This window comes from Sapajus apella, unplaced genomic scaffold (assembly GCF_009761245.1).
Source record: "Sapajus apella isolate SASKATOON/1434 unplaced genomic scaffold, GSC_monkey_1.0 scaffold231, whole genome shotgun sequence".
Taxonomy (NCBI): domain Eukaryota; kingdom Metazoa; phylum Chordata; class Mammalia; order Primates; family Cebidae; genus Sapajus; species Sapajus apella.
The window spans coordinates 532,495-555,487 of NW_022437171.1; the positions used below are offsets into that span (position 1 = coordinate 532,495).

A 22,993-nucleotide genomic window follows, 5' to 3' on the forward strand; every position below is an offset into this window, starting at 1 on the left:
GTTAATGTTCCAGCACGCCTTCCACCACCACTTATTAACCTTTGAGTTTTGCCAAATGCTATTAACTTTTACAGAAAAATATTTAACACACAAGAAAACCTGAAGGAGACGGGTTAAAAAAAAAGATGCATTTGCCCAACCAGATTATTAAACATATATATTAAATTTTACCATTGGAAGAGAGAGAGAGAGAGAGAGAGAGAGAGAGAGAGAGAGAGAGAGAGAGAAATAGAACTTAATTGAGAGCCCTGAAAGAGAATGAATCATATATGAGGATTTAGTAAGAATGAGTGTGTGGTGACACATGATTATAGTCCCAGCCACTCGGGAAGCCAAGACAGGAGGATAACTTGAGCCAAGGAGTCTGAGTCCAACCTGGGCAACACAGCAAGACTCCAACTCTGAAACAATAAACAATTAGTAGGTAACATATTAATGGAAAATAGGCACTTTAATCAATATGTAACATATATTATTAATATAGTCAGCTAGCTATCTGGAGATGGAAGTAGGAGTAAGGAACTGAATTTCTGTTTTATTCTCTAGATCTAAATAAATTACAGATGGGTCAAAGATTTTAAATAAAAAACAAACACAATTAGGAGAGGAATGAAAGAAAATATTGGTAAATGTTGTGATCATCTTGGGGTGCAGAAGTATTCTCAAAACATGATACCATTGCCACACAAAAATGCAACACATTCAATAAAGTGGCACATACCACAAATTATGGGAAAAATATTCAAAATACATCAGACACTTAGTATTCTGTAAGTACAAAAAGTTCTTACAAATAAGGTAAAAATCCTGGAGCTAGGCACACGCCTGTAACCCCAGCTACTTGGGAGGCTGAGGCCGGAAGACTGCTCAAGGCCAGGAGTTCTAGACTGGCCTAGGCAACATAGCAAGACCCATCTCTACTTTTTAAAAAAACATCCTGATAGAAAAAAATGCAAAGATTAGGAAAAGCCAATTAACCAGATGCATATGAGTGGCTAATAAATCAATTCTACCTTGATGGTAACCAAGGGAAAGACATCACAACATGGGATGCTGTCTAGCTACCAAGGGAAGCATCAGTAGGAACGTGAAGTGGCCAGAGTGGTCAGGAGAGTCTGTGATGGGCATGTGCCCCTGACTCTGCAGTTTCATTTCTAGAAATTTATCCTTGGACTTTTAGACTAACACACAAAGGTGTATGCAGCACATTGTTCCTTATAGTGTTTCGTGTAAATGTAAAACCCATCAACAGGGGATCGTTTAAATGAGTTGTGGCACAGAAGAGATGACGCAGACAATAAAATAGATACATGTGTGTTATTGGCACAGAATGATCTACAACACAGCTAGAGGAGTTTACACAACAGCAAGGCTAGTGCAGAGACATTTTCATAAGAGTCCATCTGTATAAATCTGCATAAATGTATGCGTGTTAAGTTACTTCTACAGGGATGGCCAAATTGCCAGCAGTGTGAGGATTTCAGGAGGTATTTAATTCTGATGTTATTTATTGATATTATTAGAAATTTACAGATAACATATATTTTATGACAAAATAGTAAAAAGGAGAGTAATTATATAATCTTACATATATAATCTGATTCCAATTTTCTTCAGAAAAGGTATAGATCTAAATTTTTTATAAAACAAGCTGTAAAATTTTTATTTATTTATTTATTTATTTGTTTCTTTATTTATGTATTTTTTGGAGACGAAGTCTCGCTCCAGGCTGGAGTACAGTGGCATGATCTCGGCTCACTGCAATCTCTGCCTCCTGGGTTCAAGCAATTCTCCTGCCTCAGCCTCCTGAGTATCTGGGACAACAGGCACATGCTGCCATGCCCAGCTAATTTTTTGTATCTTAGTAGAGATGGGGTTTCATCGTGTTGCCCAGGCTGGTGTTGAACTCCTGAGCTTAGGCAATCTGCCCACCTCATCCTCCCAAAGTGCTAGGATTACAAGCATGAGCCACCACGCTCAGCCAAGATTTTCTATATATTTTACATCCAACTGGTTCATCTACAGAGGAATGTTTTCTTTCTTAAAAAATCTTTTAATTTGTATTACTCAAAAACGTTTCTTTTTTTATTTATCTTTCTGACCTGTGCCTTCAACACTTCCACAACAATGTTCTGCTCCTCAATAAGGAAAGCACACTTGATCACAAACACACTTAGCACACACAGAACCACCACAGCCCCTGCCAATACCTGTTTCTGTTTTAGAGAATCTCGTGAGAACTTCAGGTCTCATAGCACGAACTCCTCCAAGTCTGTCTGGGCACATGCCACTTGCAGGTTTGGGTGTTTTCCCAACCTTCTTGATATAAATGTGAACAATTCTCCTACAGGGGCTCAGGACTACCTAGTTTCATTACAGACTGCATGTCAAACGCTGGGCCATTCTGAGTGCCAGCTCAAAGGACTGTCCCTGGGAGCTCTAGGCTCCTTCGATGGCAACCAATTGTAAAGGAAATGAGTGTTTTATTCTTTATGTATGCTCCTATTCTCATATGACAGTGAATATCTAATCTTTTATAATAAGAAGGAAAGGGCTTAGGACTTTGGTGCATGACTTGGCAAAGTCTCCTGATGTCCTAACTCACTCTGATGCATGGCATTCCTTTCTATGAACAGGACCTTCCCAGCTCACAGACCAAAGCTCTAGGCCTCTAAATGCATTTGAGAGCATCACAGTGGCAGGAGACAGCAGAAGCATCCTAAAAATGGCAGCCTCCTATATCTTGGGAGGTGCTAGAGTACATTTTAGGACATGAAGATGTTTAGAGAGCAGCACATTCATACCTGCATAGCCACTGGAAAATCAGTCTGTGCCTCTGGAGGAAAAAACACATCTACCGCTTTCTTTACAAAAGGCTGGTTTCCTGCTGCAGGCTGTCCAACTTCAATGATGTGCAACTAGAAGAGAGATTTTAGGTTAATCGAGGGAACTGCTTGTGGTGGTGGATGAGTGTTAGCCAAGGCACAGAGGCAAGTGGAGCCTCAGGTCTACATACTGGATGACTAATGCTAAAAGTCACACTCAACCAAAGCAGAAAACCCCCTTGTCAGAGCACCTGTCATTATTCAATAACCTGCTGCCCACCACCAAGCACGGCACAACGGGCCAACGTCAGGCAGTCTGGGATCCTTAGTTCCAGCACAGTGGCAGAATTATGTCCCCTCTCTGGGCCTGGATGCTGACGAAACAAAGGGCTCTAGTCAGAATCTGCTGTGCCTTCCAGCTCTCTCCCTGCCCTCCTGCATATAGCCCAGACTCACACAAGCCTGTTAGCGCAAGATCTCATCACTGGAGGCCAAACTCATGAGACACCCTGACCATCGCACAGGCCTGATGTTTTCAAGGTTGTGCTGGGCAGGGGTAAGAATCTGATGAGGGGGCCCATCCCTGCCTTTAGGAGAACAGCTCCCAGTTCCTGACTGATACCAGTGGCTTCCCTATAACTTTGTTATTATTATTTTTTTTTGAGGCAGTTTTGCTCTGTCACCCAAGCTAGAGTGCAGTAGGGGCATGATCTCAGCTCACTGCAACCTCTGCCTCCAGGTTCAAGTGATTTTCGTGCCTCAGCCTCCAAAGTAGCTGAGATTACAGAGGTGCACCACCACGCCTGGCTAACTTTTGTATTTTCAACAGAGACGAGGTTTTGCCATGTTGGTCAGGCTGGTTTCGAACTCCTGACCTCAGGTGATCCACCAGCCTTGGCCTCCCAAAGTGCTGGGATTACAGGCATGAGCCACCATGCCTGGCTGCCATAACTTCATCTAAAGAAAAGATATCATAGCTAACACAAATCTGCAATAAAATCCAAAATGGAGAGTGAGAGACATGAAAGAAGGGCAGGAGACCGGGCTTAGAGGACACGACGAGGCTGTCCCTGGTGGGCCGTCTGGGTTTGGCCGGGCAGAGAGAGAAGAGAAGAAACACCAAAGGGGCTCAGATAAGCAGGGAAGCAGCACTGAGAGCTGGGCTGGTGGGGGAGGCTGAGTGGCAAGCATATGGGTGCTCCTGTGGGTGCAGATGCGGGGGAACAGAAGTCTTGCTTTGGGTGCTTCAAGACACATAAAATGTAGATTAGGAGAATTCTCTGGCTAGGCCTATTGGTAAGAAGGTGTGAAGCAGGTCTGAGAACCTAATAAATGGCTCTTCTGTAAGCATTTGTGAGGTGATAAGGGCTTAGTGTATCACAAAAGGCTAAGTCAGATGTGAGACTTGCTAAAGGTCAGCGACAAGAGAATGGAATGGGGCTTCACCACTATGGGTTCTTGCTTGGGAGCTGAGAAGGGGGACACTGCCAGCAGGAGCAAAGGCACAGAAAGGACGCCAGACTCTGAGGGTGGCAGCAGGAGGAGGTCGGCAGGAAAGAACTGTGTCCAGACAAGCTCTGACCCACACGTGGAGACAGCTGGCCAGTCAGTCCTGAAAGGACAAGTGAGTCCTGAAAGGAAGGTGTATCCCAGGGCACAGGCAGGGTGGGGCCCTCCCAGGACCCCACACCCACCCTGCAGCAGGGAGGGCCAACTCTGACATGAGGCACAGGGCTGCTCTGGGACAGGTACTGTCAGGAAACTGCATTTCCCAGGCTCTCTGGGTATGGAAGGGACTGCCACAGAAGACCTCCTGGTCCATCTCCAGCTCAGCTGGAGGGGCATGCCCACCAAAGAGCTGGATGTAGAGAGAGCCCCCAGCCCTTTCTCTTCTCGGGGCTGCCGTCTGTGCACAGAGGCCCGGTCTGGAGAGTGCTCTTCTCTGCAGGGCATTCCACGAGGCAGGCTCTGCTCCTGAGAGGGGGTCCTGTCACTGCCCTGCTGTAAGGGGAAGTGTGCCTCACTCTGAGGGAATATGGGAGCAAGCTCTTTGAGACACATAACTAAAGTCAGTGTCATTCATCAGCTACAAGGCTGACATTTGACCTGACTCCTTCTCCTTCTGGCTCTCAAATGAGGAAGACATGAAGTATGTTACTCAACAGGAGGCCAGAGCATTGAAAAACATGTATTTTAGATGAGAAAGTCTGTGAAGCCACATCCTAATTGAGAACTCCTCTGTCTTGAGGAATATTTCAGGGCGAATGAACAACCCAAAATAGTGGTTTCAGAATGTGTTTTTGATAAGAGGATTCTGTCCTGAAGCAGCTCTCCAAGTGGCTGAGAACACCCTGGTGGAACCCAAGGTCTTCCTGACATCACAAGCTTTTCTGTCTCCTCACTTTTCCCCATGGCAGCCCTGCCGAGCAGCTGCTGGCCATGTCCCTGAGCCTAATAAAACCCAGCTGGCTCCTGGGCACAGTTTCATCTCTCTGGAGTCTCCCTGCAACCACCTGGGCAGAAACATGCCTCATGGTAAGGATGGCTCCACACTGGTGATTTCACAGTCGTCTCCCCAAGAGCACAAACTGTGCCTCACTTAACTTTTTTTTTTTTTTAAACAAAGTCTCACTCTGTTGTCCAGGCTGGAGTGCAATAGTGCAGTCTCGGCTCACTGCAACCTCCAGGTTCGAGGGATTCTCCTGCCTCAGCCTCCCAAGTAGCTGGGATTACAAGCACACACTGCCACGCCTAGCTAATTTTCTGTATTTTAGTAGAGATGGGGTTTCACTGTATTGCCCAGGCTGGTCTTGAACTCCTGAGCTCAGGCAATTCGCCCAGCTAAGCCTCCCAAAGTACTAGGATTATAGGTGTGAGCCACCACGCCCAGCCGTAAGAGGATTTTTTTTAATGGGAATGGGGCCACTTAATCATGGGCACCATGGTGTGAACTTCTCAACACCAGGAACCTTTCTCACACAGACACCTGCAGGCCATACCCAACGACACTCACACATGCCCCTAATGCCAGCTCATGACACTTTTCTCAGGGAGAAGACGGTAGAGTGGATCTTACCTTGCCTCCTGTGGGATTCCGTACAGCAAAGCAGAAAAGGGTGGAAGGCTTGGCATTCTCCTCGATCTTGAACTCTGCAAAAGCAGCGGCATGGCCTTCTATGGGTTGTGAGGCCTTCCGATCCACAGAGTAGAGCTGCATTGCCCCAACTACACGGTTTTGCTAAGAAAAGGTATTACACAGTGAAAGGGAGAGAAAGGAGAGGAATATAAAGAAACAATTCTTAAAATATGTTTCTAAAATGAAAGCCTCATACATTGGCATACTTCCTCTAATAAAAATTAAATGTATTAGCTATTAAAGGCATGATATCACTCTGAATTTGATGTGGAAATGTAGCAAACACTACGGGAAAAAATAAGACCACAAAAATATAAGATGGATGATCCTAATTTGTTAAATATAACAAGTGTGAGGGCATTTTTTCATGGAAACTAACTCATGCATTTTGGAGGAAAAACTCCAAAGCATTAATAGTAGTTAAATCAGGGGGATGCAATCACAGGCGAATTTTGAAAATTGTGTTTTCTGAAATTTCTAAGTAGCAAAAATTGTATTTAACGAAAACTAATAAGGCCAGGCACAGTGGCTCACACATGCAACCCTAGCACCTTGGGAGAATCACTTGAGGCCAAGAGTTCAAGACCAGTCTGGGCAACATAGCAAGATGCCATCTCTACAAAAAAATAAGAAAATTAGCTGTCATCGTGGTACATGCCTGTTTGCTTAGCTACTCAGGAAGCCAAGGCAGGGGGATTGCTTGAGACAAGAAGTTCCAGGTGTTGCAGTGAGCTATGACTGCTGCACTGCACTGCAGACTGGGTGGCAGCTCACAACCCTGTCTCTAAAAAAACCAAAACCCCAAAACCAGTAAGGCTAATATCTTCTATAAGACTTAGAATTCATATTTTCTACTAAAGAATTTCAATACATTTATATCCAAAATCAAATGCTCAAAAAGCTAAGTAAATGGAATACAAAAGGGTCCCAGTTCAAGCTCCTGTAATTCAGCATTCAATCCTCTCTGCTGAGTGAGCACACATGTAGTCTGTGGGTAAAATCCTCAGTCTACTCCCTACTCATTCACGACTCCTTCAAATGGGAAAACAAAGGCTTCAACTTTGTCTTTGAAAATATTTTCTATTGCACAGGTTTCTGTTAAAGTTATTAATAAGCAAAGTACTGACACACGCTACAACATGGATGAACCCTAAAAACATGCTAAGGAAAGAAGCCAGGCATGAAAGGCCACACATTGTCTGATTCCACCCATGAAATATCCAGAATAGGAAAATTTAGAGAGAGAAAATAGATTAGTGGTTGCCAAAGGCTGGTAATAGGGAGAAACAAGGGAGTGGCCAGCAGATAAGTGGTCTGTGTTCTAACAGAAAAATGAGCATGGAAAGGTAAAAATAAGAATCCAAAGACAGGACAAAACTCACCTCCCCAAGAGACCGTGGGAAGACTTCCAGCAACATGGTGACAGCACATTTGAGTCCTAAATGTACAGACGCCTAAACGAAGCCTAAGCTGAGGCCAAGATGAAGAGGCAGGGAAGACAGAACAGCCAAGGTGAAGGTGAGAGACTGGACCTGAGGCTACATGTGTAGCCTTGGGCCGATGGCCCGCTTCTAAGTCTTAGGCACGTGCCAGGCTTACATTCCCACCTCGTGGGGCCGCTGAATGTTAAGTGTGTCCAATTTGGGTAAAGGCATGGTAAGGACTATAGCAGGCAAGGACTCAATGTGCAAATGCATTCACTGTGCCAGGCACCCTGCTAGGGGCTAGGGATAAGTAAATATGACACAGATCCTTCTCTCAAGGACAGATGGTGAGAGTTTCTGGCAAATATGTGAGCAACTGCAATACAGAGTGCTGACTGCTACGGCACGGGATAGAACAAAATGCCTTGTCAGCTCACCAAGATCAGTAAGTCAGGGAGGCTTCCCAAAGTGACACCTAAGCTGGAGTAAGAGCTAACCAGGATGACAGGAACAGAACTCGCTTCAAACAGAAACAGGTATTTGTATTTGCAACACTTGGACAGGGCTGGCAAACTATGACCTCATATTCCCCACCCCTTTATATGTTGAGGTGACATTCGTAAAACATAAAATTAACCATTTTAAAGGATATGATTGAATGGCATTTAGGACATTCACAATGTTGTGCAACCAAAACCTCAGCATAGTTCCAAAACATTTTCATCAGCTAGAAGAAATTCCTGTGCCCATTAGTCAGTTGCCAGCCCTCTGACCCCAGTCCCCTAGCAGCCACCAATTCTGCCTTCTAGCTCCATAGATTTACTGATTTTAAATATTTCATATAAATGGAATAATAAAATATGAGGTCTTTTGTGCCTCACTTCTTTAACTTAGTAGGGTTTTTGAGGTTTATCCATGTGTAGCATGTATCAGTGCTTCATTTTTAGGGTTGAATAATATCCCACTGTATGAATACACCCCAACTTATTTACTCCCTCATTTGCTCATGAACATTTGGGCTGTTTCTACCTTTTGGTTATTATAAAAAGTGCTATTATGAACATCTGTGTAAAAGTGTTTGTGTGGATACATTTTAATTTCTCTTGGAGAGACACCTAAGAGTGGAACTTCCGGGTCAAATGATAATTCCATGTTTAACTTTTTGAGGAACCGCCAAACTGCTTGCTACCGCATCTGAACAATTTTATATTCCTAACACTAAGTAGGAAGGTTCCAATTTCTCCACATCATTGCCAACACTTATTTTCCACTTTGTAAAAATTATAACCATCCTAGTGGGTGAAAAGTGGTGTTTTACTGTGATTTTGAATTGCATTTTCCTAATGGCCAATGATGTCGGGCAAGTCCTTCGCCCATTTTTTAATTGGGTTGACTTTCTGTTGTTGAGTTGTAAGTGTTCTTTGTATATTCTGAATACTAGACCCTTATCAGATACATGATTTTCAAATATTATCTCCCAAGTTGTCTTTTTTTGTGTGTGTGAGACGGAGTCTCACTCTGTTGCCCAGACTAGAGTGCAGTGGTGTGATCACAGCTCACTGCAACCTCCGCCTCCTGGGCTCAAGCGATTCCCCTGCCTCAGCCTCCAGAGTAGCTGGGACTACATGAATGTGCCACAACACCCAGCTAATTTTTTGTATTTTAGTAGAGGTGGGGTTTTCACCATGTCGACCAGGATGGTCTCGCTCTCCTGACCTCATGATCCGCCCACCTCGGCTTCCCAAAGTGCTGGGATTACAGGCGTGAGCCACTGCGCCTGGCCCCACGTCGTCTTTTCACTTTATTGACAATATCTTTTTATGCACAAAAGATTTTAATTCTGATGAAGTCCAAATTATCTATTTTTAAATTTTGTTGCTCAGGCTTTTGGTGCTACTATACATAAGAATCCACGTGAAACCCAAAACTTTCTCCCTATGTTTTCTTCTAGGAGTTTTGTAGTTTTAGCTTCTTCATTGAAGTTTCAGATCTATTTTGAGTTTATTTTTGTACACAGTGTGAGGCAGGTGACCAATTCCATTCTTTTGCATATGGATATTTAGTTGTCCCAGCACCATTTCCTGAAGAGACTACTCTTTCCCCACTGAACACTCTCGACCCTGTCAAAAATCAGTTGGCCACAGCTGTCGGGTTGTATTCCTGGACTTCACATTTTTTTCCCATTGGTCTACATGTCTATTCTTATGCCCATGAGGTGTTTGACTGTTGGTAAATGCACGGGATTTTAAAATTTGTTGGTTTTTAGTTTGTCAGTAAAGCATAAACAAGTAATTAAGATTTATCATTTTTGTTTTATACTCCTCAAACATAATAATTTCTTTGTCAAGAGGTATAATTCTCATATGGCATAATTTTTTGTTTGTTTTCTTCTGTTTTTGAGACAGAGTTTCACTCTTGTTGCACAGGCTGGAATACAATGGTGCGACCTTGGCTCACTGCAATCTTTGCCTCCCGGGTTCAGGCAATTCTCCTGCCTCAGCCTACCAAATAGCTGGGATTACTCGCACATGCCACCACTCTTGGCTAAGTTTTGTATTTTTAGTAGAGATGGTTGATAGGGGCAGCCTCCCAAAGTGCTGGGATTACATGCATGAGCCACTGCGCCTGGCCCTTCTAAGAGTTTTGTAGGTTCAGTTCTCACATTTATGTCTGATCGATTTTGAGGTTTTTAGTATTATGAGATAGGGGTCCCATTTAATGCTTCTGCATACAGACATCCAATGTCCAAAAACCTTGTATTGAACAACTATTCTTTTCTTCACTGAACTGTCTTGGCAACCCTGTAAAGATCAATTGACCATAAAGGATACATTTTGATTAGACAAGAGGAATATGTTCAAGTGATCTATTATACAACATAGTAATTACACTTAATAACAATGTACTGCATACATGAAAATCACCAGGAGTAGATGATGTGTTCTCACCACCAAAGATAAGTATGTGAGATAATGCATAAGTTAATTAGCTCAATTAGGCCATTCTACAATGTATACATTTTTCAAAACGTCATTTTGTACATCATAAATATATACAATTTTGTCAATTAAAAATTAATGAAATTTTGACCAAGCAAGGTGGCTCATGTCTATAATCCCAGCACTTTGGGAGGCCGAGGCAGGCAGATCACTTGAGGTCGGGAGTTTGAGACCAGCCTGGCCAACATGGTAAAACCCTGTCTCTACTAAAAATATAAAAAGTAGCGAGTGTGGTGGTGTTTGTCTGTCATCCCAGCTACTTGGGAGGCTGAGGCAGGAGAATTGCTTGAACCTGGGAGGCAGAGGTTGCCGTGAGCAGAGATTGTGCCACTGCACTCCAGCTTTTGTGACAGAGCGAGACTCTGTCTCAATAAATAAATAAATAAATAAATAAAATTAATGAATTTTTAAAAACTATATTTATACTCTACTGATATTATTTTGATTTACAGAAATATGTTCATACCTTATTAAAAATAAACTGAGCAGTGAGACCAGCCTGGCCAACATGGTGAAACCCTGTCTCTACTAAAAATACAAAAAAAAAAAAGCCAGGCATGGTGGTGTACGCCTGTAATCCCACCTACTCTGGAGGATGAGACAGGAGAATCGCTTGAACCTGGGAGGGGGAGGTTGCATTGAGTTGAGATTTAACCATTGCACTCCAGCCTGGGTGACGAGAGTGAAGACTCCATCTCAAAAAAAAAAAAAAAAAAAAAAAAAGAAAGAAATAACCTTGAGTAAATTTAAATTTATTTCTAAGCTGATGCTATGGCTAGGTTTGTATAATTCTAAAATTTTTATGTGGCTTCTGTTCCTTTTAATCAGAAAATTAACTTTCATACGCTGTTCACAAACCATTAAAACTGATTTTGAAACTTAACAGAAATCACCAGACACCATTCAAAAGCCATCTTCCCTTTAGAATGGCTGCTGGGATGCTAAGGTTTTTCGTAGCATATCATTATTAAAGGTGATACAAATAAATGGGTTGGGCAAGGTGACTTATACCTGTAATCCCACAACTTTGAGGTGGGCGGATCACTTGGGGTCAGGAGTTTGAGACCAGCCTGACCAACATGGTGAAACGCCGTCTCTACTAAAAATACAAAAATTAGCTGGGCGTGGTGTCACGCACCTATAGTCCCAGCTATTTGGGAGGCTGAGGCATAAGAATCACTTGAACCTGGAAGGTGGAGGTTGCAGTGAGACGAGTTCATGCCACTGCACTCTAGCCTGGGTGACAAAGTGAGACTCCATCTCAAAAAAAAAATAATAATAATAATAAATAAATAAAAAAGAAAAGAGAAAAGAAAAAGAAAACCTGGCTTTTGGGCACATCACTTTTCTAGAACTCATCTTTTTTTTTTTTTTTAATTTAGAGATAGGCTCTTATTCTACTGCCCAGGCTGGAGTGCAAATACATGATCAGGGTTCACTGTAACCTTGAACTCCTGAGGTCAAGCAATCCTCCTGCCTGAACTTCTCAGGTAGCCAGGACTACAGGTGCATGCCAGCACACCCAGCTCATTTGTTTGCCATCTATTCTTAAGTTAATACCACATGCTACTTTATTTTTTTTTTGGAGACAAGGTCTCACTATGTCACCAAGGCTGGAGTGTAGTGGTGTAACCTTAGTTCACTACAACCTCCGCCTCCCAGGCTCAAGCAATTCTCCCACCTCAGCCTCCTGAGGAGCTGGAACTACAGGCACATGTCACCACACCTGGCTAGTTTTTGCATTTTTTGTAGAGATGGGGTTTTTGCCTTGTTTCCTAGGCTGGTCTTTAGCTCCTGAGCTCAGATTATCCACTTTCCTCAGCCTTCCAAAGTGCTGGGATTACAGGCATGAGCCACTGAGCCCAGCCAGTACCAGATTCTCAATCTATGCAAGTTTGTGGCAAGTTTCAGAATTGGGAACTATAAGTACTCCAACTTTTTGTTTGTTTTAAGGTTGTTTTGGGTGTTCTGGGTTCCTTGCAATTCCACATAAATTTTAGGATCATCTTGTCGATTTCTACAAAGAAGCTAGCTGGTATTCCAGTAGAGATTATGTTGAATTTGTAGACCAATTTGAGGAGTACTTCCATCCTAAAAGTATTAAATCTTCCAGTCCATGACCATGGGATATCTTTTGATTGAGATCTTTAATTACTTCCAACCGTGTTTTGTAGTTTTCAGAATATAACTTTTGCACTTTTTAAATTCATGCCACTGCACAGGAACAAAACCATGTAGTCCATTCTGGAGTAGAGACATGTATGAGAAAGGTAAATTTACCTCTAAGCATTTTATTGTTTTTGATGTTATTATAAATGGGATTGCTTGCCTGATTTCATTTTTGGATTGTTTGTTGCAAATGTGTAGGAACACAACTGATGTTTGCATACTGATATTGTATTCTGTAACGTTACTCAATTTGTTTATTAGTTCTAATAGTTTTTTTTTTTTTTTACCAGATTCCTTAGGATTTCCATATATAAGCTTATTTCATCTGCAAATAGAGGCAGCTTTAATTCTTCCATTTAAATCTAGATGTCTTTTATGTTTTTCTCACCTAATTGCCCTGGCTAGAATCTCTAGTCCAAAATTGAACAGAGGTAACAAGAGAAGACATCCTTGTCTTGTTTCTGATCCTAGGGGGAAAGCGTTCAGTTTTTCAACATGAAGATGTTAGTTGTATTTGTTGTAGATGCCCTTTATCAGGGTGAGTAAGCCAAAGTCTTAGATCTTGTTTCCCTGTATATCTGCAATGCCACTGCCTTCATCTAGTCACACATGCCTCATTTCTTCTGGGAGTTGCAGAAATGGAAGAGATCCTGAAGTGGAAAGAAGTACTCCTTCCCTCTTTGCATATTCTTCATGTTTCTCATACATGTCTCTACTCCAGAATAGACTACATGATTTTGTTCCTGTTTCTGCCTTTCAACTAGTCTCCTGGCCTCCAGTCTTCATGGCGATCCATCCCCAACATCAATGGTAGCATTTTTTTTTCTATTCCACTATGCTGCCAAGAAGGAAAATTGATTACATCACTCTCACTTAAAACCTGCTACAGAATTCCCATTGCCTGCAGTCTGGCCCCCACTCATCTCTCTAAGTCTTGCCCCTCTAGCTGCCTAATATGCTTACCTATAGGTATCATCCATAGTGGATGACCTCAGACTCCTAGAAAAAGCCATTCTCTTCCATTCCATGCCTTTGCACACGCTGTTTCCTTCCAAAGTGTGGAAGCTAGCATAATGCAGCTTAGATCCTCCTGTGATGTGGGCTCTCTTGACTGAAGGTACTCATGGCTCTCACAGTACTCTCCTCAAACATGTGACAGTTATTTAATTACCAGAATCGTATGGATGCACCTTCCCCACTAGGCTATAGACAGATCATTCACTGGTCATCAGGACTGGATGATTAATATATATGTCGCAAGTGCAAACATCAGTAGTCCTCAAGTATCTGGTGACTGAATTAGCCACCAGGAATGAAAAAAGGGAGGACAGAAAGATACTGCTTTCATTATAAAAGAATATGAGTTAGTACCATTCCAGTATTCCAGTCAGTCTTTAAAATGCAGTCTAAGGGCTACTTCTTATAAATCTATTGGTTCCAAATTACTTTACAAAATTCCTCAACAACCTCTCAAAACAGTGCTAGAAATAGTTTACATAATGAACATCAGTAACGTGCTGGAGTGCAGTAGTTAATGGGCCAAAGGTAAATTATTTGATCCAAGTTCAGACTTCTTTGTAATCTCTGTTTCCCTCAGTTGCAGGCCTACTTTTGCCTTAAACCTATAACCAGCTTTTTTTTTTTTTTTTTTTTTTTTTTTTGAGACAGGGTCTCACTCTATTGTTCAGGCTGGAGTGCAGTGGTGTAATCTCGGCTCACTGTAACCTCAAACACCTGACCTCAAGAGATCTGCTTGCCTCTGCCTCCCAGAGTACTGGGATTATAGGCATGAGCCACCACACCTGGCCCTATAACCAACTTCTAATAACTTAACCATTCCACTCTAATGTTGGGCTTTGAAGTTCCATCAGACCAGCCTCTAAAGGCAGCTCAAGGCTTACCTGAGCCGAGATGCCTACAAGGAGCAGCCACTTCTGGTATTCATCAGTCCGGTAGTTAATCACCTGGCAGCCTGCCAGGCTGGTATGTCTATCAAACATCTTAATGGGCTGGGAGTCTCCTTCCATGTTCCAGTGGTAGACGGCTGTCTCGGTCACTAAGGCAACAGTGTTCACAGAAACCCATTTCCAGAAAATCACCTCTTCTGCCATAGTATGAGCCTTCATTTTATTCTTCATCTCAATATTAAAGATCTGAAGTGTCTTTCCAGCTAGTATTTAATACAATAGAGATTAAAGAAAGATAAATTAAAAATCTGAAAGACAAATTCTTATACTCTTTAATTCTGAATTCTTTAATATTACTTTAGGTTGTACCAGTGATCTCATTAACAGGGTCTAAAATAGCTGCCGGAGTAGTAATTAACCACACCTTAACGTCTAAATATTGAGGAGAGCCTGTATATATTGAATTCTTCTTCAGAATATAAAAGTGTGCAAATATTTATAGATATGTTTCTTTTTTCCTTTTTTTTTTTGAGATGGAGTCTTGCTCTGTCACCCAGGCTGGAGTTTAGTGGCATGATCTTGGCTCACTGCAACCTCTGCCTCCTGGGTTCAAGCGATTTTCCTGTCTCAGCCTCTCAAGTAGGTGGGATTACAGGTGCACACTGCCATGCTTGGCTAACTTTTTGTATTTTAGTAGAGATGGGGTTTCACCATGTTACCTGGGCTGGTCTCAAACTCCTGAGCTCAGGCAATCCAACTGCTTCAGCCTCCCAAACTGGTGGGATTATAGGTGTGAGCCACCACACCCAGCAATGTTGGAAATATTCTATATTTGCATCCATCACAGCAGATAATAGCTACATGTGGCTTTACGCACTTAAGGTGTATCTAGCAAGATATTTCAGGAACTGAATTTATGCTTTTATTTAACTTTAATTAATCTGAATGTTAAACAGCCCCATACAGCTAATGTTCAATAGGACAGCACAGTTCCAGACAAAAGATGTGGCATCCATTCTCTGGCAAGAGACCCATAATGTTTCTACCTGTAGCAATGAACTAAATTTTGATTTTAGAATCTATATGAAATTTAGAGCTAACATAAAATATTAAAATATTGCTTCCCACTAAGATTGGGAGCAAGGCAAGGATTATTTCTCTCACCACTTGTTTTAACACTAAGAATAACATGCATGATAAGGCAAGAAAAATAAAAGGCATAAAAATCAAAAAAGGAAGCAAACCCATCTTAACTCACAGACAACATAATTATTTACAAAGAAAATCCTGCAAAATCTACAAATCTACAAAACAAATATTAGAATTAATAGGCGACTACAGGAATGTGGCAAGATGCAAAGTCAACATACAAAAATGTCAATTGAGCTGGGCACAATGGCTCACACCTGTAATCCCAGCCCTTTTGGCAGGCTGGGGCAGGTGGATCTCTTGAGGTCAGGAGTTTGAGACCAGCCTGGTCAACATGGTGAAACCCCATCTCTACTAAAAATACAAAAATTAGCCAGGTGTGGCTGCAGGTGCCTATAATCCCAGCTACTCGAGAGGCTGAGGCAGGAGAATTGCTTGAACCCAGGAGGCAGAGGTTGCAGTGAGCCAAGGTGATGCCACTGCACTCCAGCCTGGGTGACAAAGTGAGAACAGGTCTCAAAAAAATCAACTTAATTTTCAGATGCTAGCAGCAAACAATTTGGAAATATAAAAAAGAATTCATAACCCCACCTGAAACACAGCATTTAGGTGTAAATTTAACAAAGGGTGAGCAAAGCCTCTACACTATAAAATATTCCTGAAATAAAATAAAGGCTTAAACAAAAGAAGAGGCATACCATGTTCATGGATCAGAACACTTAAAATAGCTAAGATGTCATTTTTTTCTAAATCATTTACAGGTTCAATGTAATAACAATCAAAATCCCAGCAACCTTTTCCTTCTTTCTTTCTTCTTTTTTGTTTTTTTTTTTTTTAGAGACAGGGTCTCACTTTGTCACCCAGGCTGTAATACAGTAGAGCAATTATAGCTCATTGCAACCTCAAATTCCCAGGCCCAAGTGATCCTCCTGCCTCAGTCTCCCAAGTAGTTGGGATTACAGGCTTGCACCACCACACTCAACTAATTTTTCTTTTCTCTCTTTTTTTTTTTTTTTGAGACAGAGTATCACTCTGTTGCCCAGGCTTGAGTGTGGCGGCAAAATCTCAGCTCAGTGCAGCCTCCACGTCCCAGGTTCAAGTGATTCTCCTGACTTAGCCTCCCAAGTAGCTGGGATTACAGGTGCATGGCACCACGCCCAGGTAATTTTTGTATTTTTTGTAGAGACAGGTTTGGCCCTGTTGACCACGCTGGTCTCAAACTCCTGACCTCAAGTATTCCACCTGCCTTGGTCTCCCAAAGTGCTGGGATTACAGGTGTCAGCTTAATTTTTAATTTTTGTTTAAGAGACTAGGTCTTGCTATGCTGCCCAGGCTGGTATCAAACTCCTGGCCTCATGTAATCCTTCAATCTCAGACTGTTGAAGTGCTGGAATAACAGGTGTGAGCCACCACTCCTGGCCCAGCATCTTTTGTTTGGTGGAAAATAAATAATGAATATGGACAAGCAGAGGACAGAGGATAGAAATACCAGCTTTGGAAAAGAGCGAAGCTGTAATACTTATGACACCTAATGTTGAGACATACTATAAAGCTAAGCTATTAATAAAACCTATGTTATTGTCATAAGACACATGTATCAATGAAACAGAAGAAAGTCTAGAAATAGCCGCATGCTCTGATTGGATAAAAGTGCCTCAAAAAAACTCAATAGACTCAAACACATTTTTATTAAAATGGAAAAATTTATCCTAAAATGAATATGGAATCTCGAAGGACCTCAAATAGCCAAAATAATTTTGATAAAGATGAACAAGGTGGGGTGATCTCACACTTCCTGAATTTAAACCTCATTACAAAACTAGAGTAAGCAAATAGTATGGTAGCAGCATAGAGACATAGACCAATGGAATATATGAGAGAATCCAAAAATGAACCTTCACATATATTATCAAATGATTTTGCATAAGGGTACTAGGACTGTTCAACAGGAAAAAAAGAATACTCTTCAACAAATAATACTGGGAAAACTGGATCCTCAAAAAATAAAATTGGATCCTTACCTTATACTATATACAAACATTAACTCAAAAAATGGATTAAAGACCTAAACATAAAACTAAAATCACAAGCAGGACCTGAGTCCTGTTCTCTCACTTTCCTCCCCAGATGCCACGAGTTTCACCACTCGTTCTACTACCTTCTCTACCAACTACCCATCCGTGGGCTCCATCCAGCTGCCCAGCTGCACCACCCAGTCTGTCAGCAGCCTAGCCAGCATCTATGCAGATGCCAGCGTTTTGGGTTCCCAGATCTCCATGTCCTATTCCACCAGCTTCCAGGATGGCTTGGGGTCAGCACCCTGGCCTCTAGGATGGCTAGGATCTGGTGAGAATAGGGGGCATCTAGAGTGAGAAGAATGATTACCTGGTCTCTCTAGACAGAGTGAGGAACTTGGATACTGAGAATTGGAGGCTGAAGAGCAAAAACTGGGAGCACCTGAAGAAGAAGGGATGCCAGGTCAGCAACTGGGGCCATTACTTCAAGACCATCAAGAAGCTGATGGCTCAGATCTTTGCAAATTCTGTGGACAATGCCTGCATCGTTCTGCACACTGACAATGCCCATCTTGCTGTTGATGACTTTAGAGTCAAGTATGAGACAGAGATGGCCATGCGCCAGTCTGTGGAAAGTGACATCCATGGGCTCTGGAAGGTCACTGATGACACCAATGTCACTGGGATATGTGTGACTGAAGACAGAGAGAGAGACTCTCAAGGAGGACTTGCTCTTCATGAAGAAGAACCATAAACAGGAAGTAAAAGGCCTACAAGCCCAGATTGCTAGCTTTCGGTTGACTGTGGCGGCAGATGTCCAAATATCAGGACCTCAGCAAGATCATCGAAGATATGCAGGCCTGATACGACAGGCTGGCTCAGAAGAACCTAGAGAAGCTGGACAAGTACTGGTCCCAGCAGACTGAGGAGAGCACCACAGTGGTCACCACACAGTCCACTGAGATCAGAGATGCTGAGATGATACTCATGGAGCTGAGATGTCCAGTCCAGTCCTTGGAGATTGGCCTGGACTTGATGAGAACTCTGAAGTCCAACATGGAGAACAGCCTGAAGGAGGTGGGACCTGCTACGTCATGCAGATGGAGCTCCTCAACAGGGTCCTGCTGTACCTGGAGTCGGAGCTGGCACAGATCTGGGCAGAGAGGCAGCAAGCAGGCCTAGCAGTACAAGGCCTGGAATATCCAGGTCAATCTGGAGGCTGAGATCACCACCTACGCTGCCTGCTGAAAGACGGGGAGGACTTCAATCTTGGTGATGCCCTGGACAGGAGCAACTCTATGCGAACCATCCAAAAGACCACCACCTGCAGGATAATGGATGGCAAAGTGGTGTTTGAGACCCATGACACCAAAGTAATGAGGCACTGAACCAGCAGAAGCACGGAACTCTTTGGGGATCAGGAGGCCAATGAAAAGTTCAGAGGTCAAAAAACAACAAGTAAAATCATAAAATGTTAAGAGAAAACATAGTGGAAAAGCTTGATGACGTTGGATCTTGCAATGATTTTTTGGGATATGACAACCAAAGAAAAAAAATAAATGAACTGGACAGCATCGGAGGTCACAAAAGAGGAAAAAAGGCAACCCAGAGAATAAGAGAAAATACAGGCATACCTCCTTTTATTATACTTCATTTTACTGTGTCTTGCAGATATTGCATTTGTTTTTTTGTTTTGATTGACAGTTTCGCTCTTGTCACCCAGGCTGAAGTGCAATGGTGAGATCTTGGCTCAATGCAACCTCTGCCTCCCTGTTTAAGAGATTCTCCTGCCTCAGCCTCCTGAGTAGCTGGGATTACAGGCACCTGCCACCATGCCCAGCTAATTTCTATATTTTTAATAGAGATGGGGTTTCACCATGTTGGCCAGGCTAATCTCGAATTCCTGACCTCAGGTGATGCACTTGCCTGGGCCTCCCAAAGTTCTGGGATAACTGGTGTTTATTTATTTATTTATTTATTTAAAAAAATTTTTTTTGAAAAAAAAAAATCAAAAGTTTGCAGCAATCCTCCATCAAGCAAGTCTGCTGGTATCATTTTTTCCAACGGCATGTGCTCACTTACTGTCTCTGTGACACACTTTGGTAATTCTCATAATATTTCAAACTTTTTCATATTTGTTATGCTGCCCTATGATCAGTGATCTTTCATGTTATTACAGTAATTGTAAAAAGATTACAACTCATGGCTGGGTGTGGTGGCTAACGCCTGAAATCCCAGCACTTTGGGAGGCTGAGGCTGGTGGGTCACTTGAGGTCAGAAGTTCGAGATCAGCCTGGCCAACATGGTGAAACCCCGTCTCTACTAAAAATACAAAAATAATGTCAGCTACTTGAGAGGCTGAGGCAGAAGAAAACCGCTTGAACCTGGGAGGTGGAAGTTAGAATGAGCCAATATCATGCCACTGCACTCCAGCCTGGGTGACAGAGCAAGAACGTGTTTCCAAAAAAAAAAAAAAAATTAGCTGGATGTGACGGTGGGCACCTGTAATCCTGTCTACTCTGGACGCCGAGGCAGGAGAATCGCTTGAACCCCTGAGGCAGAGGCTGCAGTCAGCTGAGATCATTTCACTGCACTCCAGCCTGGCAACAAAAGCAAAACTCCATCTCAAGAAAAAAAGAAAAAAAAAAAAAAGGGTACTAATCAATAAACAGAATTAAGAGACCAGAAATAAATATTTATACTTACGGTTAAGTTTTATCAAAGATGCCAAGACAATTCAGTGGGGGAAGGATAGTCTTTTCAAAAAACCGAGTTGGGGCAACTGGATAGATACACTTCCCCACAAGAAAAAGACAAAGAAGAAAATAACTTAAACTCATACCTCACACAATACATGAAAATTAACTCAAAAAGGACCACAGACCTAAATTTAAGAATTAAAACTACAAAACCATAGGCTCAGCTATGACTCCAAAAGCATAATCTATTAAAGAAAAAAAATAGGTAAGTCGGGCTGCATCAAAATTAATAAGTTTTCCCTTCAAAACATATCCTAATGGTTTGAATGTTTTTGTTCTCTCCAAAATGCACCGAAACTTAATTCCCAAGTGTTGGGACATAGAGCCTTTTGGGATGCAAGCCCCCATGCTCTCATAAAAGAGCTTGATGGAGGGAGTTAGGCTCCTTTTTGCCTTTCTGTTCCTCTGCCATGTAAGGACACAAAGGATTCGGCAACAGGGGCCATCTTGGACATTGAGAGTGAGCCCTTAACAGACACACTATCTGGCAGCACCTTAATCTTGGACTTCTCAGCCTCCAGAGCTATGAGGAATAAATCTCTGTTCTTTATAGATTTCCCAGAGTCAGGCATTCCATTATAGCAGCACAAACAGACTAAGACAAGATGTTATTAGGAGAATGAAAAGACAAGGTATAGACTAGGAGAAAATATATATAAATCACATAGCTGATAAGTTATGTATATCCAGAATATATAAAGAACTCTTATAATTCAATAATAAGATGAACAACCCAATTAAGAACTGGACAAAAGATTTAAATAGACACTTCTCAGGAAATATATATCAATGGCTAATAATCATATTTAAAAATAAAATATATTTAACATAATTAGGCATTAGAGAAATACAAATTAGAACCACAAAATGCTAGTACACAACCACGCAAACTGCTATAATAAAAAGATGGTATCAAGTGTTGGCATGGATATGTGGAGAAATTGGCATCTTCATACATTGCTGATGGGTATATAAAATGGGACAGTCACGTTGGAAAACAGTTGGGCAGTTTCTTAAAAAGCTAAATGGGCCAGGTGCTGTGGCTCTCGCCTGTAATCCCAGCACTTTGGGAGGCCAAGGCAGGTGGATCACGAGGTCAGAAGTTCAGGACCAGCCTGGCCAAGATGGTGAAACGCTGTCTCTACTAAAAATAGACAAATTAGCCAGGCACAGTGGCAGGCACCTGTAATCCCACCTACTTGGCAGGTTGAGGCAGGAGAATCACTTGAACCTGGGCGGTAGAGGTTGCAGTGAGCTGAGATGGCCCCATTGCATTTGGGCTAGAGTGAGACTCCGTCTAAAAAAAAAAAAAAAAAAAAAAAAAAAAGCCAACCAAATTTACTATATGATCCAGCAATTCCACTCCAAGAGAAATGAAAATATATGTCCACATGCACACATATGTTTATTGCATCACTATTTACAATAGAAAAACATGGAACCAACCCAAGTGCCTATCAGTGATAGGCTGGATAAAGAAACTGTGGTATATAAACATCATGGAATACTATGCAGCCATAAAAAAGAATGAGATCACGTCCTTTGCAGAGATATGGATGAAGCTGAAGGGCATCATCCTCAGCAAACTAACACAGGAGCAGAAAACCAAACACTGCATGTTCTCACTCGTAAGTGGGAGCTGAACAATGAAAACACATGGACACAGGGAGAGGAACAACACACACAAGGCCTGTCAGGGGAGTGGAGGCCGAGAAGAGGGAGAGCATTAGGACAAATAGTTAACGTATGCAGGGCTTAAAACCTAGACGATGGGTTGATAGGGGCAGCAAACCACCATGGCACATGTATACCTATGTAACAAACCTGCATGTTCTGCACATGTATCCTGGAACTTCAAGTAAAATTTATTTATTTATTTATTTATTTATTTTCCCCATTTATTTATTTTATTGCATTTTAGGTTTGGGGGTACATGTGAAGAACATGCAAAATTGTTGCAGAGGTACACACAGAAATTCCATTTGACCAAGTAAAATTTAAAAGGAAAAAGAAACTACACAACAACACAACAGAAAAGAAAATATGTCTACACAAAGACTTGTCAGTGAGTGCTCATAGCAGCAATATTCTTAATAGCTGAAAACTGGAAACAATCTAAATGTCCATCAACTAGTGAATGGGAAAACAAAATGTGGCATATCCATGCAATGAAACACTCTTAGATAATAAAAAGGAACAAACTATTGATATATGTTGCAACATGAACATACGACTTCAAAAACACTATGCTAAGTAAAGGAAGCCTACGTATTGCATGATTCCATTTATTTGAATTATCTACAAAAATATCCGTTGAGGAAGAAAGCAGATGAGTTGCTGGCTAGGGCCAGGAGGAGGAGTGGGAATGGTTCTAAACAGGCATGAGGAAACTTGCTGGGGTGGTAGACATGTTCCAAAAGTATATTGTAGTGATGATTCCACAACTCTATGAATACACTAAAAATCACTTAGAAGGAGTAAACGTTACATTATGCAAATTATGCTTGAAAAAGGCAGACAAAGACATATTTATATATATATAAAAACTAGAAAGACATATATATATATACATATATATCTATATGTATATATAGATATCTTTATATATAT

At 41.8% G+C, this 22,993-nt stretch overlaps 1 protein-coding gene and 1 non-coding gene across 14 annotated transcripts in view; one reads left to right on the top strand and one right to left on the bottom strand.

Annotated features, from left to right (window-relative positions):
- Nucleotides 1–22,993, bottom strand: part of CLTCL1 (clathrin heavy chain like 1) — a 105,740-nt gene that overhangs the window by 57,632 nt on the left and 25,115 nt on the right. For 10 of the 13 annotated variants that reach the window (XR_004266042.1, XM_032271418.1, XM_032271414.1 and 7 more), the window contains 3 exons: nucleotides 14,455–14,723; nucleotides 5,902–6,063; nucleotides 2,805–2,918 (listed from right to left, as the gene is read on the bottom strand). Coding sequence is in view for 12 of the 13 variants with exons in the window: in XM_032271418.1 (XP_032127309.1) it covers nucleotides 2,805–2,918; nucleotides 5,902–6,063; nucleotides 14,455–14,723 (545 nt within the window). In the remaining variant the exon portion in view is untranslated. Of the gene's footprint in view, nucleotides 1–2,804; nucleotides 2,919–5,901; nucleotides 6,064–10,047; nucleotides 10,073–14,454; nucleotides 14,724–22,993 lie in introns of those variants that run through there. The other 3 variants (XM_032271420.1, XM_032271413.1, XM_032271419.1) reach the window with 3 other exon arrangements.
- On the top strand, nucleotides 11,253–11,368 carry LOC116544821. Its single transcript, XR_004266051.1, has one exon. It is a non-coding gene; the product is annotated as a small nucleolar RNA SNORA15 (small nucleolar RNA).